The 20,098-nt window shown below is 41.9% G+C and overlaps 1 protein-coding gene across 7 annotated transcripts in view; it reads left to right on the top strand.

The window, feature by feature from the left end:
* Nucleotides 1-20,098, top strand: part of Tdrd7 (tudor domain containing 7) — a 66,323-nt gene that overhangs the window by 11,125 nt on the left and 35,100 nt on the right. For 6 of the 7 annotated variants that reach the window (XM_034501760.2, XM_076935030.1, XM_034501761.2 and 3 more), the window contains exons 2-6: nucleotides 9,058-9,270; nucleotides 10,489-10,630; nucleotides 11,454-11,640; nucleotides 13,736-13,809; nucleotides 15,875-16,092. In XM_034501760.2, the coding sequence (XP_034357651.1) occupies nucleotides 9,058-9,270; nucleotides 10,489-10,630; nucleotides 11,454-11,640; nucleotides 13,736-13,809; nucleotides 15,875-16,092 (834 nt within the window). The remainder of the gene's footprint in view (nucleotides 1-9,057; nucleotides 9,271-10,488; nucleotides 10,631-11,453; nucleotides 11,641-13,735; nucleotides 13,810-15,874; nucleotides 16,093-20,098) is intronic. The other variant, XM_076935031.1, reaches the window with a different exon arrangement.

The following is a 20,098-nucleotide window of genomic DNA, read 5'->3' as shown; positions in this document are numbered from 1 at the left end:
AAGACCTGTCACTAGGCATGTATCTAGATTGGTAGTGTTCTCACAGAAAGAAAGGTCTAGATGAGAAGTCAGGAGACCAGAGGATTTTTATTCTGGCCATGAGATAGGTAAGAGGTAGAAGACTTCACCATGGGCCCCGATTTCCTCACTTTTCAAAGTTACATTTTAAAAGATTTACTTATTTTTATTGTATGTGCATGAATGTTTTACTTGCATTATGTATGTATGTATGTATGCATGCATGCATGCATGCATGCCAGGTGCCTATGGAAGTCAAGATTGTTGGTTTCCTTGAAACTGGAGTTATAGGCAGGTATGAGTTGTCATGTGGGTGCTGAGAAGAGAACCCAGCTCCTCTGCAAGAGCAGAAAGTACTCCTGACCTCCAAGCCATCTCTGTACACCCAGTTTCTTCTTTTTTGATATATAAAGATGTAGTGTTCATTTGTGTTAGTGCACAAGTGTGTACACAGGTATGCATGGGTATGGAGGCCAGAGGTCTACATTGGTTGTCTTTACTCAGTCATTCTCTATCTTATTCTTTGAGACAGTCTCACAGTGGTCCTGGAGTATGCTGAGTTTGTTAGACTAACTGTTCATTTAACCCCAGGTGTCCCTCTGTCTCCAGCCTCCTTCATTGGGTTTACAAAGGCCAGCCACTGTGTCCAGCTTTTTACATAGTGCTGGAGTTCTGAACTCTGGTGCTCATGTGCAGCAGGCACTTTACCAACTAAGCCACTCCCCAAGCCCCAGATTCATTCTTAAGCTTAATGGTTTAAAGGAGGTGATTTTAAGGTGCCTTTGTTGTATGACAAAGTTTTCCTGGGGAGATGCTACACACATGTCTCCTCACCCCAGATACGGAGCCCATGACAGACCAAAATAGAGATGTCACGTCACCAAGTTCAGATTGATGAACCAGTGAGTTTTATTGGGGTTACTTAACAGGAGTTACTGAACAGGAGCATAAAATACACAGCTTTACACCAAGGCCTGCTGGAGCACAGTGACAGCTCACAAAAGCTGGAAACCTAGAGCACACTGCACAGCCTACAGGCAGCTCAGTAGGTTGAAGAGGACCCCTTCTAGGTGACTCGGTTGTTCTCTAACTCTTCTAGGCAGCTGGGTTATCTGACAGTCTACCTTTTAGCTTGCTTTGTCTGAGAGGGACTTTCAGCTTTTATTGTTTACTGGGGTTGGAGGACTGAGTGAATCTGGTAGTTTTTTGGGACTTCCTGAAGTTACATTGAGTTGTTTACCTTCTTGCTTTAAGGAGCTTCCCTACAGGATGGAATGCTTCATTCTTGGAGAAACTGTTAGAGAGTAGCCTGCTACCAGTCTGTGTTATTCCCAGGTTCTTTTTCTATGGTTAGGTCCATGGCCTCTGTCAGACAGCTGGGTCTGGGGAGATTGCATCTTGCTCCTAGACCATTTGCCAAAGCAGTTAGTGACTTTTGCCTACCTGTTAGGAGAGAAATCATGGAGATCCACTGGCTTGCTCACCAAACTTGTCAGTTGATATATATGTGTTTATGAGGCAAGTAAAAGAATCAAGATGATTCCTGATATTTAGAATTAAATATAAAACTAGAAACTTCTCCAAGTTGTTTTCTGTTTTCAACCAGTTATTTCCCATACGTAGCATTGACGTGGAAACTTAAGGGTTCTTTGGAAAATCAATTGTGTTGAGTGGTATTTTGCTGGAGCAGGCATGTGAAGGAACGTTTCACTTAAGCAGACCCAGGAGAGAGGATGTTCTGCTAAAGCAAGCATGTGAAAGGACATGTGATGAAGGATTCTTCACTGATGGCACACATGTATTGGTCCGCCTTACATTGCATACTTGAGCTCATTTGTCTAGACTCCATAGAGAGAAAATCTTCTGGTAGTGTGCCAAGGCTTCTTGCTGATTGGCAGAGTTGTGTCAGCTGAGATAGACACAGTGGTGAGGAAAGACCCATGGAGGACACATGATGTTTGGAAGGAGGATAAATATAACTCAATAGCTGTAGATAACTTGCTAATCTCACGTCTTCACTGATCTTCGCTTTGCTGAGAAAGGCACAGCCGAGAACTTCTCTTGGTGTCCTTCCGGGTCCCTCCTGCTGACTCCTGTGAATTGAACTATTGATTCTCTGACAACACAGATAGATTTGCTCCAAAGATCCATTTCTAAACAGGTCCACTTCCCTTGACTCCTTCTTCTCTACTACCTCTGGTGGGTGGTGGGCTAGACGGGAGGTTAAAGCATTTAAGAACCATCATTAAAAATAGGTTTTGAAAAAAGTAAAGTTCCATAGCATGCTTCTGCAAAACTTTGTTGAGTAGCTGCTGAACGCACATATTGTGCTAAAGTCATGCAATGCCAGCTTGATGCTTCTGTTTGACATGAGCAAGGGAGGGAGGGAGGGAGAGAGGGAGAGGGAGAGGGGGAGGGAGAGAGAGGGGGGGGAAGCGAGAGTGAAGTGTGGCTTGTCAGGGTTTCTTCCTCATTAACAGGTCTTTGCCAGCTGTCTCAGTGACTAATAAACCCATTTCTAGTGTGCTTTTCTGCTTAGGAACCTTACTCAGCTCAAAGTAGCTCATACACTGGTCAGGCAGCCCTCAAGAGTGTAGCCCTCTGAGGATCTGCCCTCTCCGTTTCTCTCTGCTTAGCTTCATGGTACCTGGTCTTGCAGGATACCTAAGACTTACAAGGGAAAAGCCTTAAAGTTCACATACATTCAGTGAAACTCAAGTTTGCATCTGTTACATTTTTAGAGAATGGAAATAAGGGAAGGGCTTGAGGCAGGATACCTAAAACTTTGCCTGTGGACTCTGAAAAGTTGAAATTCCCATGGTAAGTTTTACTATTGTCCTTGCAATGAATGACTCTCGAGATTTAAAAAACAAACAAATAAAAACACTTGACTTTTTTTTAAGAGGAAGGTATTCCTAAATACATAAAGAATATAATTGCCATCTGTAAAAATTCTAAACAGATAAACAAAAATCTCATGATAATTAAAATTTCATTAATTGCAGCATCCTAAAGCACTTATACTGGAAAATACTATTTTAAAGTGTGCCTCTGTTTTTGATCAATACCTTAAGCAATTGAGATTTGCAAAAGAGACTAGAAAAATTGCCATGCATGAGAACAAGTTACATAGGTGAGAAGCCTTTTTGCCTTCTCAGTATTACAGTACTTAATTGTCTCTCAGGTCTTCCTGAGATGATGGGGTGGAGGAGACACAAACACACCTTAATTTACAGACTGCAGCCATCTGCATAGGCACAGCTTTCCACTCTTCCCAAATGTGAGCTGCTTTTTGTAGCTTAAAAAACCAACAACTCTGTTTACTTATTGTACTTTTGGCATGAGTTGATTAAATAGATAACTACCAAAAGCTTAGGAAGAGCGGCAGTTTGTGATGGCGAATCCCAGCACTCCGCAAACAGAAATGTCTAAGTTTGCAGCATTGGGCTCTGAAGCAACACTTACATTCCCCTAGGAGTATGGATGCCTGACTGTAATGCCATGGCAATGGCCCTGGCCAGTTCCTGCTTATTGTGAATTCAGTGTGAAGTGCTCAAAAATAATCTAACAGATGGTTTTCAGCTGGTGACAGAGTAGTTGTCTTCTTTAGTTTATAGCAATCAATGTAACTTGAGAATAGTTTTAATAACGAATTGGCTTCATGATTATTTATGCAGTAGCTCACAAACGTTGTATTTTATTTTACATATGTTGTATTTTAGTGAGTAGAAGGAAAAAGAGGTGGGTAGTTAGATGGAGATTTCTCCTTCACTGGACATAGTATTTATTGAGTTCTTGTGGACTAGACATTAGAGCATCTGCAGGGAACAGATACAAATCCTGCAGTAAGGAGACAGGTAACACACTAAGGTGACAGGCAGAGTAGTGAAAAGAGGTTACTATGCAACTGGCACACTGGCTCTGTCTTTGAGTATTGTGGTGGCTGGGGAAAGCATTGCTGAGAATGACATGTAAGGTATTTATCTGAAGAGAGCACTATTGACCCTTGGGGCAAGGAGTTTATAGGTATGGGACTAGCAAGCACAAAGGTCATGAGGTGTGGCTGTCCCAGGCACAGTCCAGAAAAGGCGTGGATCCCAAGATGAGTGTGGTGGAAAAGAGAACAATCGAGGCCAGAGAAATGGGGGTAGGCAAAGACAGTCTGAGTTTCTCATCTGAATAAGACAGGTGGAAAAGGTTGTGAGTAGAAGAATGGCATGATGGGATTTAGTGTGGAACATCTGCTCTGTTTGATATCTGTGGTATGAAGAATAGAGTCCAGAAGGCAAAATGGAAGCAGAGACAAGACAGGAGGCAAAGATGGCATGGACTAGGGTAGCCTCATGGAGGTGGTGGGGAGTGGTGCTTGTCAGTCACCCATCTTTATCCATTGCTTGGTAATGGGGTAGAGGGAATGAAATCTGCTGGTAAGGGATCTTCTCAGCCTGGGCCTAGGAGAAGGAGCTTATGCCAGGAAGAATAGGTGTGCTCTTTGCATTCTGGCATTAAATTTGGACACAGAGGCAAAAGCAGATCCAAATACAGTTTTCTGCAGGCCCCTGGTCCTCCACATCAAATGAAATCAAAATATATCACCTGTTTATTAGCAGCTTTCCTGTGGAAATAAATACTAAAATATGAACTTTTAAAAAATAATCTGTATGTTAAAGAGAAAGGGTCAATAGCAGGTGTGTGTGTAGCATGAGACTTTACCAAAGCAACTTGGAAAATTACGTTTAGCTAAAACAGTTGCCAAGGAAGAGAATTCAGCCATGCAGATAGACAGGGTGGGAATGGGAAAACTGAGGGTGTGCACTCTGATCTACACAGATGGGCACTGTATTGAAGCCTTTGTGTGTCTGCATGAATGATGCCTAAGTATCCTATAGAAGGGCAGGCAGTGACTGTGACACCTGCTGGGTCTGGGAAGTCTATGGCCTGAGAGAAGGGAGAAACTTGAAAGGGGGTGGGATTTAGAGAAGGAAGCCTTGGACCCAGCTTTCCAGTGACAGTTAAGTCCTGAGTAGGGTGTGTGGCTTTCATTGCTTCCCTCCTCTTCCTAGTATAAAGGCCCTGCTTGGGAAACTGCTGTTTGCCTCTCTTTCAAAGCAGAAAAACAGGAAGATAAAGAGGGCACCTTTCCTGGACAAGGGTAGAAGACTATCCTAGGAGGAAGGGAAAACAGGCTTGTTTGAGGCAGCCACAAAACTCACTTCTGATGAGCTTGCAGGATCAAGGAGGCCTAGTCTGTCAAACTGTTTGTATCTTGTTGGTAAAAGTCTTTCTAGTGGTCATTGAAATAACTTTGTCAGAGGTTTGCCCCATAAGTAAGGAAGGCTATTGTATAAATGGATGTACAGACTTTATGCCATTTCTCTTGGGCAGTTACTTGTTGGATTGCTGAGTTCTGTGGCAAGTGTACGCTTCACTCCTGAGAAATTGCTAAACTATTTTCAGAGAATTGTTTTGAACACCCACAAAAAATGTGAGTTCTGGTTTCAAAGTTCTAAGCATTTTGTGTTGTCAATTTTTAAAGAGTGTGTATGGTGTATCCAGATGTGATCATCTGTATATGTGTGTATGTTTGAGGTATGCATGCTTGTATGGGTGTGCTCACCTGTGTGTGTGTGCATGTTGGAGGCCAGGACTTGATGTTGGGCATTTACTCTAGGGCTACACACACACACACACACACACACACACACACACACACACACTTTTTTGAGACAGGGTCTCATGAATTTGCTGCTTTTTGTATACACTGTTCCCTCCAGTGACAGTGTTACAAATACCTATTGTCTTGGATTTTCATGTGAATGCTAGGAATCCAAATTCATGTCTTCATGTTTGTATAGGAAGCTGATTTACTTAAGGTTTTACTACTGTGAGCAGACACCATGACCAAAGCAACTCTTACAAGGACAACATTTATTTGGGGCTGGCTTACAGGTTCAGAAGTTCAGTCCATTATCATCAAGGTGGGAGCATGGCAGCATCCAGGGAGGCATGCTGCAGGAGGAGCTGAGAGTTCTACATCTTGTTCTGAAGGCAAACAGACCACACCTCCTAATAGTGCCATTCCCTGGGCCAAGCATATACAAACCATCACAGAAGCATGTTACCCACTGAGACTTCTCTCCAGCTGGTCAAGTAGTTGTTGAGGTGGGGTATGTGCATGTGTGCAGGCAGCCATGTGTGTGCACACTTGCAGGAGGCAGAGGACAGCTCTTGCATGTTGGTACTTACCTTCCACCTTGTTTGAGACAGCTCTCTTGGTTTTTTCTGCTGAATATGCCAAGCTAGCTGGCCTGGGAACTCACAGGAATCCGTCTGTCTTTCACCTCTTGTTTGGCATAGGACTGCTAGCATTACAGACCTTTCAAAGGTTCTGGAGGTTTGAACGAAGGTCTTCACATGACCAAGTGTTTTGTTTTGGTTTTGGCTCTGCCTGCCATTTAAACTTTATTATTGATTCTGTTGTCTCTGTGCTGAGAAGGTTTGGAGGAAGGAAAGGGAAAGGGAAAGGGGAAATGATGTAATTATAATCTCTAAAAAGAAAAGAAATGATTCTTACAAAGTGTTTTAACGTGCATCTCTACTGAAGAATGTTTCCAGGTTGTCTGCATATTTCAGATGGATTCTTCACTGAGTTTTGAGTCTTTATATAAAGGATCAGCTCGCTTTTCTGTTTGTTTGTATTGTTTTGTTTTTGATACAGTTTCTTTACATGAAGCCCTGGGTGTTCTAGAACTCACTATGTAGACTAGACGATCCATGAACTGACAGAGATCCTCTTGCTTCTACCTCCAGAGTACTGAGATTAAAGGTGCGGGCCACCACATCCAGCTGAGAACCAGCTTGTCACTGGCTGCAGTAAGAAAATAGTTTCTTTTAGTCTGACATTGTCTTTTAGAAGAGCAGAAATTTACATTTTTATTGTAATTCAATTTGTCAACTCACTCTGCAGTCAACAATTAATAATTTTGGCATAACCCAAAGTCACAGAGATTTATTCTAGTGGTTTTTGTTTTGTTCTGTTTTGTTTTTCTGAATGTTTTACAACTTTTAAATATTGGATCTAAATAATCTATTTCAAGTTAGTTTTCTCATATGGTATGAATATCCTTGTTTTGTGTGAAAGGATGATTGGTTGTTTAGTTTTCTCCATTGAGTTTCCCTAACACCTTTGTTGAAGAACACTTGGCATGTGTGGATTATGTATTCTTGTTGTGACAGTCTCAGGAGGTCATGTTGTGCAGAGGGAAGTACATACGGAAGACATAGGTGTGCATTTGCTGTGTGAGTTTAAGAGGCACACACAATTGCAAGACCCACCCCAGGAGCTGGCTTTTTTTAATGGTCAAATGAGGACATTACTGTTGAGTTTTGCTCGTCTGTTTTCTAAGCCAGAGAGAGGGAAATGCTTATGTAGAACTCTATCCAGTGTGGTAACCACTAGCCACATCTAAATTAAATACTTACTTCCTCAGTCATCCTAGTACATTTTGGATACATAAAACCACATGTGGCTAGTGGCTCCCATCTGGATAGAGCACATGAAATGTTTTCCTCAGTGGAATGTGGTGGCACAGGCCCATAACATAATCTCGGCTCTAAGGAGTCTAAGGCAGGCAGACCATACCTCCTGTCTCCAAGAGGATGTCCCCACCTCCCTACTCCGCTTCCCTGCCAGGCCTCCCCATTCCCTGGGGCCTCAAGTCTCTCCAGGGTTAGGCAAGTCTTCTCTCACTGAGGCCAGACCAGGCAGTCCTCTGCTGTATATGTGTCAGGAGCCTCTGGAAGAGTAGTCAGTGCTCGTAACCACTGAGCCATCTCTCCAGCCCCTGGACCTATTTCTTTCTTCTACATATGGACATCCAATTTCCCCAGCACCATTTGTTGGAAATGCTGTCTCTGTACAGTGTGTTCTTCGGACATGTTTGTTGAATGTTAGATGTTATAGTTATGTGCTCACGTTTGGGCCTTCAGTTTTGTTATACTGCTGTGCCAGTCATGACACTTATGCACATTCTGTTCTCCTGTAGTCTGGAGGGCACTGGGATACGGCTTATGTCTCTTCTCTCTTCCCTTGCCTCCCTCTTTTCCTTCCTCTCCCCCTCCCTATCCTTCCCTCCTCCTAACTTTTATATCAGCCTTTTGTAGTTCTTTTTCCTGTACCTGTCTCTTACATGCCTGCCTTCTACAGAAATCCACCTTTAACCTTGTTTTTTCCTATCTGGATGCTGAAGACCAGTGACTCTCTTATTAGCTCAGGCCTCTAACCTGTGTTCTTAGTGAATATATCTATGTGGCTGGCCTATGGACATCCAGCCTCTACTTGTCCAGAATGAATACAACCTCTTTCTCTCTTGTAAACCTGCCTGTAACCCATGACTCTGAGTGGTTACTACCCATCATGCCATAGCCAGACACTAGGAGCCCTCATCACTTGTGGTTTCTGCATCTGACTACTTTCAGCTTGCCTTTTTATTTATCATTTATTTTTGGGTCCTCCATATTCCCAAGCATTCTCACATCTGTGAAAGTCCTTCCAATTTAGCTTTCCCAAGACTGAGTAGTAAGTGACCTTTTAAACTTTAGAGCTGGACACTTTGTTTCCCTCATTTGTGACCCCCCTTCAGTGGTGCATTACTTTTAACAAATGTAGTCATTAGCATACTGTGGTCATCTCAAAGTCTGCAATCCTGTCAGTCACACAGCTCCCTAAAGTTCCCAGAGTACCCTCACCCATGCCCTACTCCCCACCTCTGCCTTTGCATTCTCCCTCTCCCCACAGCTCCATTTTCCTCCTATTCTGCCCATCAGAAATCCACACAGGCTCTTCTTGCACCTTTCTGACTCCCCCACGTTCCCGTGGTAGCCCCTACTTTGATGTCGCGGTAGATACTCCCTTGCGTTGTTATCCTACAGGAGACCTTCAGCACTCATTGTGGCATAATATAAAAAGCTTCATCTCTGAAATGTATTCACATTCATAGGCCGATGAACCATAAATAATAACCTTCTGTGTTCTTATAGGCAAAGATGCTGGAGGCAGATCTGGTTTCAAAGATGCTAAGGGCTGTCCTGCAGTCTCATAAGAATGGGATAGCATTACCCCGGCTCCAAGGAGAGTACCGATCTTTGACTGGAGACTGGATCCCCTTCAAGCAGCTGGGCTACCCTACTCTAGAAGCCTACCTGAGAAGTGTGCCAGCAGTTGTCAGGATAGAGGCTAGTAGATCAGGAGAGGTAAGATGACATCTGGCCTCTCAGAATTCTCACACTGAGTCAAAGTCACCTGCCTGGTGCTTCTGATCTCACACCTGTGGTATAAGCAAAAGCATGCACTGAGTAGCTGAGAGCCATAGTGACAGCACACCCAAGGCACAGCCCACATTCTCATGTCTTATGTAATGTGAGCCTCAGAGTGTTTGGGATATTTACCCAATGCCAGTGTGTGTGTATGTGGGGCAGGAGGGGGGTTGGTAGAGAAGAAAGGGGAGCCAGGATCAAGAGAACAGTCAGAGGGGAAGCTCATTTGTAAGAACGTGTGTAAGGGAAGACCACAGTTAATTACATGTGGGTATCAGTAGTAAGCATGTGCTGGCATCCCATAGCCTCCCAGGTCTAAGCCTTCAGCTTCTACTCCTTACAGCACTCATCACAGAGTTTTCAACTTTTTTCTCTCTCAAGAAAAGATTTTGAGAGTGAGAGATTTGCTTTTTCTCTTTTTATAATCAGCAGTTCATAAATGTGCTGAATGTGTGAAAGATCAAGTGTGCAAATGAATGAGTGAATAGTGCTTCATACAGTTTTGAATTATGTTTTACTTTGAACTCCCCCCCCCATTTTGAGCATTTAAAAATGTTTCCAGGTTTTGACTATTACAGTATCTCCTACTGAACATACTGAGGCTAGTAGCTTTTTTCTTTGTATTCTCAAGAATAGAAGCACTGGCCAGAAGAGTACTGATACAATTTGGCTGTTGCATAAAGCTGCATTGTTCTTGATTTCAACTTAGAGTAACACATGACAAACAAATATGATTTTAAAAAAATAACATCCTTTAGCCTCAGAGAGACCCTCAGTATGTGAGCCTGGAGCTTAGCTTTATGAGAACTCACTGCCTTTCCTGTGTAAGTGGCAGAGAGATGTACTGTGCGTGTTTGAGCTGCTGTATGCAGAGCACAGGATGCTTTTGGCTCATTTGCTAATCCCTCCCAGTACCTGCTTTATTGTAGGTACTTAATAAGTATCTATTTAAAGAATAAATGAAACTCTCAGGTTGGAGAAAGAGAACTAGATTGTGTATGATTCCTTTTGTGTTAAATATAATTTTGGTTCTGGAAATTGGGAGCAAGCTACTCAGAGTTGCATACGCCTTGCTCTGGGATGTGTAGGTTCACTGGGACCCAGCCTTTATAAACTGCCTCTCAGAATGTCCTGCTCTTACTCTGCTGCTCACAGATTGTCTGCTATGCTGTAGCCTGCACAGAAACTGCAAGGATCGCTCAGCTTGTGGCTCGTCAGAGGACCTCTAAAAGGAAAACAGGGCGACAAATTAATTGTCAGATGAGAGTGAAGAAGACTATGCCATTCTTTCTAGAAGGTAAGTCTGTCCCTGAGTAGATTATCATAAGGACTTATGGAAATATTACCTATGATCCTGATAAACTGTTCATTGAATACTTTACTGATAGCCACATGTCAGGAGAAAATTCCTACAACTGGGATTTCTGTTGAAATGATGATGAATGTGACTTACAAAATCCAGTGGTGACAGTGCAGAATAATGCAACTGATGGTGACTGTGGTGACAAGAATCCTCATCCAGAATGTTGGATGAACCTAGAACCTGTGATACGGTTTCATACTTAGCAGATTATGTCTTTTGGTTTTAAGACATTTATTTTTCAGAGAAATATGAATTACATGGCCTGAAAGCATGATAAACAGCTGTGTTTTCTGAATGCCTACCTCTAGGAAGTTATAGTAAATTCTAAAACCAGATTCTCAAGCAATGGTTCAACAGTGATGTGAAATGTCAGATGATTCCATGGCAGAAGCATTTTAGAAAAGGCAGCCATCACTGTGAGTGAGAAGGGTAGGCTTCCTGATGGTAGGAGACTTGGGTGCAGACAGAATGTGTGGACTGAGAAAGCAGGAGGGTCCCACTGGCTTCAAACCAACTGGCGGCTGCTTGGGAAGTGCTCATGTAGTGAGCAGAGGGAAGCACTGGCTTATGTCAGGCAAGACCCCACCTACAGAACTCCCCAGTCTTGTGTGTCTCCTACTCAGCCCCTACCAGGGACCCCTTCTTGTGTTCTTTCAGTTGTTCTGAGAAGTGTGACCCACAGAAATATCTGGAGCAACATAATGAAACTACAGTCTAAGGAGGCCAGCTGATTGTGTTGTATCTGTCTAATTTATAGGGAAACCAAAGGCAACGCTCAGACAACCAGGATTTGCCTCAGATTATTCTATCAGCAAAAAACCTAATCCAGCGCTGTTCAGAGACAAAGGAAGCACCTTGGGAGTAAAGGCTGATGTGGACATGCCCCCTTACCCAGACATTCCAGTGCAGAGACATGTGAGCTTGTCTGCCAACGGCAACAGCAGGTACCCTGGGCTTTATCTGGCTTAAAGGAGCAGTGCGGAGAGCTGGGGTAACAACTATTGTTAGAAGTGTGTGTTCACATGGAGAAGCATTTGTTTTTTGTTATCTGCATCACATGCGTCACTGTTAGTCCTCTTACTGCCTGGTGGCATCTCCCAAATGGCCTCTGTACTATTTCCTCCTCTGTCACCATCTCTTCTTGTCCAGTCGGGCCATACATGCTCTGATAAGTTCTAAGATGCTATTTTATGTAATTTTCAAATTTTTCTACAAAAACTGTTCTTACAATTAGTTTCAGGTAAAAATCTCATTTAGCTGTATATTCATTCACCTTTGCTGCAGTAATTGCCACAGTCAGGCAGTACCATTTGATCTTGGTGCACTGGCACTGGGATGTTTGTACCATGGAACTGGACTACAACGAAGGCCCTCCTAGACTCAGCTTGGGTGTGGCCATGCATAGCCAGCCAACAGTAAGCTCATTAGTTTATGTTGTGTGGATGGTTCCTCACTTGTCCAGTGAAAACATGCAAGAAGCCGATCAATTTCTTTCTATTTCTAATGTTAACAGTTTTAAGAAGTCACTCAGAGGTCAGCAAGCTACAAATTTATGGGCTACAATCCAAAACCTTACTGTCTGCTTTTGTAAATATAGTTTTATGGGAGCAGTGGCAGAGTCGAGTGGTTGCGCAGAGCCTGAAGTCTGTCCTGTTGGCCTCCTGACAGGAAACACATGCTGAGCCTGATAGAGATAAATCAGTATCCAATCTCCCTTCCAAGTTGAAAGTTGTGCTTTTTTGGTAAATTTGTGATATCATATTCCATTAAAGCAATGTCTATTTGGGGGTAAAGATCAATTTTTCCTCAGAAGCTTTCCATCCAGATACTAAAATGTTTAGGAGAAATTAATTTAAAAATAGATTGGCAGAATGGTTTGCTTTTCTGTTGAGCATTTTCCCTTGAGTGCTTACAGTGATCAGTGCAGAGGTGTGGAAGGCCAGCAATGGCATGTGCTAAAAGCCTTTATTAGTAGTTGACAGACTGATTGCTTCTTTTAGAATTACAATACCATTAGGAAATATGCTTAATTTGAAACAGTTTAGTTTTTAAATCTTTTGTGCTGCTCAAAAAATTGTGACTGCCTCTCCTAATGAGAAAAATGTGGTCACTGTTTCCTTTGATCATGGTTCATTCAGCAAGGCTTACAACACTCACTCTCCCTTGCTAGTACTAAGGATTATTCAAGAGCCTGGGACATGTGATAGAGAGAGGAAGAGAGAGAGAGAGAGAGAGAGAGAGACAGAGACAGAGACAGAGACAGACAGAGAGAGACAGACAGAGAGAGACAGAGAGACAGACAGAGACACAGAGAGACAGGGACAGAGAGAGAGAGAGAGAGAGAGAGAGAGAGAGAGAGAGAGAGAGAATATGAATGAATATATATATGAATGAGAAAGTGGGGGTGTTGATGTGGGGTTCATGTGGAGGAGCATATGGATGTGTGGAGTGTGGGGTGCATGACTATATATATGTGGGGGGTGTGGTTTGTTCATACTCATATTTGGAAACATCTTCCTATGTAAGACCAATAGTTGATAGTAAATTATGTTGGAAAGGATATGAGGTAGCAGGTGCCTATGTCTCTTTTCTTCACGTGTATTTGAGCAGCCTATCTGCTGACTTTAAAACTCTACTTTCGTTATAGCCAAGCTAAAGCTAATGTTTGTACGCTCTGTGCTCCTGCACTCCAGAACCTGGTTTAAAGGTTGTGACTGCAGCACATCCTACTCTGTACTGCTGCTAATCTTTTGCATGGGGTTATGTTCCAAAATATTCCTTACTTTAAGTGTTGATTCTTCATGTGCTTTTATTTATTTATCCCTTTAAAGATGATGAGTTAAAACTGATTCCAGGTTGTGAAAGAGACTTTCAAAAACCTACTTTAAATCTAGCTTTTGACATGCTTTTCTCTGAGTAAATATGAAATATGATACCAAATTTGTTTTCATATTTTAGAATATGTTCATAAGTTATTAGGGACATGGGGACTTTAAATGAAAAGTAGAGTGTTTAAAACTTGCTGTTTTCACACCTTAGGTTCAGTCCAAAGTCCTCCTTGCCAGCACCTTTCCAGACACACATCTCAAGGACCTGCCCTAAGGAAGAGAATGGTATGTTTTCCAGATGTGGCATGAGTCTTGGGCCCCAACAGAAGTAATCTAATGATGGCTTTGACATGTGCTCTCACCTTCTCCCGCATGAGATTTATTTCCCTCACTCCATTTCTAACTGTAAACTCGTGGATTGAAGTGATTGTTAGAGAAAGTAATGCTTCCGGTGATATTGTCAGTGTGAATTGAGGCCTTCATCACACCAGACTCATTCTGCTCTATGTCCATGTGGCCCCTGTACAGTTAGTTACCTGTTTTCCTTACCCACTCCCAAATTAGAAGGTTAACCCTCAAGACTTGGCACTCAGAGGCCTTACGTTAAGGGAACTACCTGCTCTGTTTCAGGGTCCTAAATGTGGGACTTAAAATATTAGAGACTTAAGATGCGTACTAGTAAAAGTTGGCACTATAAACTGTGAGGCGTGGGGCCTGGAGACATAACTCAGAAGTTAAGAGTACTGGGTACTCTTCCAAAGGATCTAGGTTTGATTCCCAAAACCAACATGGTTCCTGTCCCAGAATATCTGACACCCTCTTCTTACTTCTGCAGGCACCGCATATATGTGGAGGTGCACAGACATACATGCAGTCAAAACAGCCATGCACATAAAATAAAAATAAAGATTAAAATGATTTTTAAACTGTGAGGTGACAGCTAGGTATAGGTAATTATTGGTTATGAAATGAAAAGGGCCATTAAGAAAACAATAGGATAGTAAATAAAGCCAAGGAAGCTTCTGGTTAGACATGAACCACTCAGGGACTTGTCTTGTACAAGCAGTGTATGAATCCACTGAGTACTCTTACCAAGGGCAGCTTTACAGAGGGCTGGCTCTGCTCTGTGAAATGACTAGGCAGGATTTCTTGCTTGCAGTATGTCTCTTATTAGGTTCAAATTCCTTTTCCACAGGAGTGTTCTTAGAGTATTGATTATGAAAATGAATAGTATAATTTTTGTATATAAGAACTGTGTTTACATATGAATTTTCTAAATCATGATTACTCAGTGAAGTTGTATGCCTCTTTAGGAGTTTAAAATAGAATAAGTTATTTCCTTAACAGGAAATGTTTATGGGTATCCTGGACCCCTCTCCTCTCTGTGCCAGTCTAAGGGTGGCAGAGGCACATCACTGTGTCTTCTAGTGAGAAGAGAGGAGTAATCTCTAAGGACCCACAAGGAAAACTCTTTTTGGTACCTGGTGTCCTTAGAGACCAGTGTCTCCAGACTAGACTATATGTCTCTATTAGTTAATCAAAAAGAAAATAAAAATGACTATACTTAGCAGAAAAGGTATCTGATTAAATTATACATACATTTTTCATGTAGGTGTTAGATTTTAATACTTTGCTATATATCCTGATAGTATTCTATGTAGGTTTGACATTATTTCCATAGTTAAAATACCAGAATGGTCACAGTCACATACAAGTTTCTCTTGCTTAGTATGTAAACTCGGGTATTCTGAGTTCTAAATAAAAAAATAAACAGGAGTAAAAGAAGCCAGCTAAAACTTTATGAAGGATAAACATTGGAGAGAAGCAGAAGCCAGACCTGTGGTTGGTGTCCATCAGCTGGGATGAGTTTTTCTGGATCGCAGGCTCCTGTGGATTGCTAAACTGTTTCCTTAGTTAAAGGGAAAGTGGTCAGAAAACCTGGACATCTTTTTATCTTTTATAAAAGCACTCTTCCTACCAAGGTGTTATTTTTGTGCCTCATGGATTGTAGCTTCAGTTGAGCACTGCACATATATTATCTAAAATGTTGTCTCCCTTAGTTGCAGTTAAATAATAAAACATTATTTTTCTACCCAGCAAGATTGCCATAATGTTCAAAGTAAACTATGAAGTATCCTTTCAGAATGAAGGGATCCGTTCCCTCATTGGAGGTGTCTTGGCTCTGCTGATACAGTCCAGGGATAGTAGGTGAGGTGTCCTCAGTGCTGCTTAGCTTAGTCCCACATTCTTCTAAATCCAGGACCCCAGAGCCCAAAGCATAGCAACGTCAGAGACACAAATGCTAGATAATGGAATAATCTATTAATTCTATCATTCTTTTAATTTAAAGATAATTTAAATCAGACTGTTGAGAAACCAAATGTCACGCCTCCTGCCTCTTACACTAATAAGATGGATGAGGTTCAAAACCGAATAAAGGAAATATTAGACAAGCATAACAATGGCATTTGGATATCTAAGCTTCCACATTTTTACAAAGAGTTTTATAAAGAAGACCTTAACCAAGGAGTTTTACAGCAGTTTGAACACTGGCCTCACATTTGCACGGTACGTGTTTCCTTCTTCTTCCCCTCTATGCTCCCTCCCTGCCCAGCTTGCAGGTCCCAAGCCAGTAGCCACGGGAGCAGAGTTCTTCCCATGTGCTTCCTACTAACTGTCTCTAAGATGAACACATGTGGCTTCTTACACCTACAAAACAGACGTCAAGTTTGGAAGTGCTATTACCTATTTTGTCTGAATTTTAATTTTATTTTGTCTGCATTTACTAGTTGTGTACTATTTTGTGTTGATTGAACTTCTGCCAACAAACATTGGCTCTTCTGCCGTTTTAGTACTTATTGGTCACAGTTTGTATTAGTCCTAGTTTGTATATGCTTATTCTTGAGCATTTTTCAAGACTTTTCAGCTTGAACAAATGTATGTTATTTGTGCTAAATGTTTTTTCATGGAATTCGATTTGTTCTGGAACTGATACCATAATCATATACTGTAGTCCTATTTGAGACCAGTGCAGGTTGTCCTCATGATAGACTCTTTAGATGAAAAGTTCTTTGTAGCCGCCCCTGCTCAGAGTTCATGATTATAATATGGTGGATCAGAACAGCCTGTTAGAAATGTTAGTCCATCCAGAGATAGACAAAGCTGGATTCTTACACCCAAGTACTTTCTAGATGTTTCTTAATTATCAATATAGAATCTATTTTTAAAATGTAGTTGTCCTAAATGACAGCATTAACACCTGCTTGGTGCCTCTGCATTTGTAGAATCAATTTCTTGAAGTATGCGTGTTTTGAAAGAGGGCGTTCTTTAACATACATTTTGGCTTCTACACCTATTGGGCAAAAGGACAGGTAGTTTTATCTCTCCCCCCCTCCCCCTGGCAGTGTCATCACCTGGGCTCCTGGCCTAAGAAAAGCATATGTTTTGGCACTATTTCCCCATAGGCTATAGTTCCCTCTGCGTCTCATGCCCAGTTCCAGGCAGAAGTCATCCTTCCATATATCCATTCACATGACACTGTTCCTGCTAATCACTACCCTGAGTTGAGAGCACAGGAGATGAAGTCTGGTATGGGAAATAGCTATGAGAAAAAAGAGTTAAGGCAGTGTGGCCAATGTTAGAATACTCTATCTGAAGTAGGGAAACAAGAACTGTCAAACTCTAGAGACACTGCTCTGTTTCCCTGTAAGTGCAGAATAACAAATGTTCTGGAAAGTGTCTGTGGTATTTAAAGTGTAAAACTTGTTCTTAAGATGGGAATTCTGTTTCCCTTTATTTGGGGAAGATTCCCTCCCGGATACAGTATGTTGACGTCTCTTCTGCTGCCTTACTCCTAAGGGAGCTTGTTGGGAGTTTGTTGGCCTGAGTTTCAGCTCATATTGGATGCATTGGATTTTAAAATTCCACTGACAGTTGCAAACTTTAAAGTTTTAATGGTCTTGGAGCTTTTCATGGTCATGATACAAAGACAACTTGCTGCTAGGTTCGGATAAGGAGTTCTGTAGAGCGTGAGTTTGAAGAGTCGACAGTGTGTTGCCTTTTTGTTGCTTCATACTTCATGATGATTACTAGCATTGTGTAGCTCAATTTACCGCTGCTAGAGAAATGTCCATCTTTGCTGCTCTGGATGGCTGTAGAGTCCCAGAATACTTTACTAGCAAGAGTATCTGTCCTGCTGATATTGGAATGTTACCTAAATTGGATGGTTTCCTCTTAAATTTTAGGTCCTGAAGCAACCCACTTTTTGTTACACTTTTAGCACTTGGCCCCACCCACACCTCATGATCATTTCTGTCCAGTCAGGACTGTTGAGCATGAAGCAGAAGCAGAGAGTCCATTCCTTAGCAGTGTCCCTCTTGGCTTTGGGTGGGACCATGTGGACTGAGTAGGGATGTCAGTGTGAGGTGCCGGTGGAAGACAGAGTGTCAAGGATACCACAAACTGCCTGTCATCTGGATGTCTGGTGATAGTTCCCATACCTATTTTCTGACTTTGGAGTATTCTTAGTTGTTTGAATTATTCCTTGGTCATTTCTCCCTGGCTTTAAACAATTGTGCCATGGTTATTGTCCCTTCTTCCTTTTGTTTGCACCTCCATGAAGAGCAGAAACACTGATAGCATCCCTGGACTATGTTACCACAACCAACATCAGACAGAATGAAAGGTAGTACAAAAAGTCTGGTATTAGAAATGGGCCCTTCCGTGGGATGAGCAGAAAGGACAGCAGCAGCAGTTGAGTGGAGTCAAGCAGAACCTAGTGTACTATAGAGGGAAGAGCTGGAGAGGAGACCCAGCTTCTTTTGAGGAGCCCAGAAGATCATCTGTGGATCCCAGATACTGGAATAAAAAGCTGTAATTTTGAAGTTACTTTGGAGACCCCAAGAGTTTTAGGATGCAGAGCTGTGGGATACCTTCTCAGGAAACTACTTTCAGGAAATAAAATCAGCCAAAGAGAAAGAATTGTGTTGCAGTGAGCAGGGCAGGAAGGAGTTGGAGACCTGAAGAACACTTTGACATCAGACATGGAGATGCAGAGTTTGGAGATTTCCTTGCTGGCTTTTGGTCTTCTTTTGGCCCAGTATTTCCTCACAATGGTGATTAGGAATGGTGACCTATATCCTGTGAATTTGGATGGATATTATGTGCTATTTTTTGAAAGTATAAGGAATTAAAGTTACATGATTGGAATGATCTCAGAAGAGACATTGAACTTTGGACTTTTAACATTTATGAGACTTCTATAGATGATGGGGACCTTTTAATTTGAACCTCCCATATTTTGTATTATACTTATTTAAATCTGGTCTCCATACACTCATGTGTTAGCACCATCATGTGGGGCCCTGCAGTGGAATGTGGTAGTATAAGTATGCTTCGCTTAGAGAGTGGGAAGAAGTTATTATGAGATGTGGCCTTGTTGGAGGAAGTGCATCACTGAAGGCATTGAAGTTCCACCCTGTGCAGAATGGGTAATCCTACTATCTCCCTGGCAGACAGTCTCTTCCTGGCTGCCTTTGGATCAAGATGCAGAACTCTCAGCTTCTTCACCAGCATCATGTTTTCTTGCATGCCTGCCATGCTTCCTGCTATGATGAAAAAGGACTAAATCTCTGAAACTGTAAGCTGGTCCCAATTAAACTGTTGATTTTATAGGAATTGCCTTGTTCATGATTTCTCTTCATAGCATTGGAAACGCTAAGACAGACACCCTGTGAGTGTATTTAATATGGTCAAGCCTTTGCACAATTCTCTAGTCTTCATTATCATGAAAAAATGTATGCTAGAGAAAAACCTTATTAATATGTTTAATATAATGAAGTATTTGTACACCTCTAAAAAAAAAAAAAAGAAATGGATCCTTCTTCTGTGGCCTGTCCCAACTGAAGAAGAAATCTAAGTGTGTTATATTTCTTTAAAAAAATTCCAACTATATATTCTATATGAAAACAATTAAAAATCAAGTCATAAAAATCAAGTATCCTGTAGTTCTACCATCCAAAGACAAATGCTTTTAGGGTTTTCCATTTGCCTATCAGAAGGGCAGCTTCAGCTCAGGGACCAAATAACAGCTGTGAAGTTTTACCTTGATGGAGCTTCAGATCAGGATGTGCAGTAAGCCATGTCACAAAACACTAAATGAAACAGTGAGGTTTTATTTGTAGACAGGATATTGCCACCATTTTGTAGTTCGGGTTAGCCTTGAGCTCACAGTATTCCTGCCTCAGTTCCTCGAGTGCTAGGATTACAGGTATAGTTCTGACACTGGGCTGCACGACATTTAACCTTTTGGATCACTCAGGCAGCAGAGGGTGTGCTAGAAAGCTGGAGAGACTGTCAAGTCACAATGATGGCTAGGTTCATAGTTTTCGGCAGCTATAAGAGAAATAGAAATGGTAGAGAACCTTGTCTTATCTGTGGAGAGCCCCTGCTAGGGCCCAGGAGAAGGGCAGTAACTGCTCCTGTCTGTGATAGAAAGGATGCCTTCTTTGACAGTTGGACTTGACTGGGAGTTAAAAAATACTTGTGTGTGCCAGCCACTGACCCAGGTGCTAAG

Source organism: Arvicanthis niloticus, chromosome 5, assembly GCF_011762505.2.
Source record: "Arvicanthis niloticus isolate mArvNil1 chromosome 5, mArvNil1.pat.X, whole genome shotgun sequence".
Classification (NCBI taxonomy): domain Eukaryota; kingdom Metazoa; phylum Chordata; class Mammalia; order Rodentia; family Muridae; genus Arvicanthis; species Arvicanthis niloticus.
Note: the sequence above shows the minus strand (reverse complement) of the source record. Positions and strands in the feature narration are given on the sequence as shown.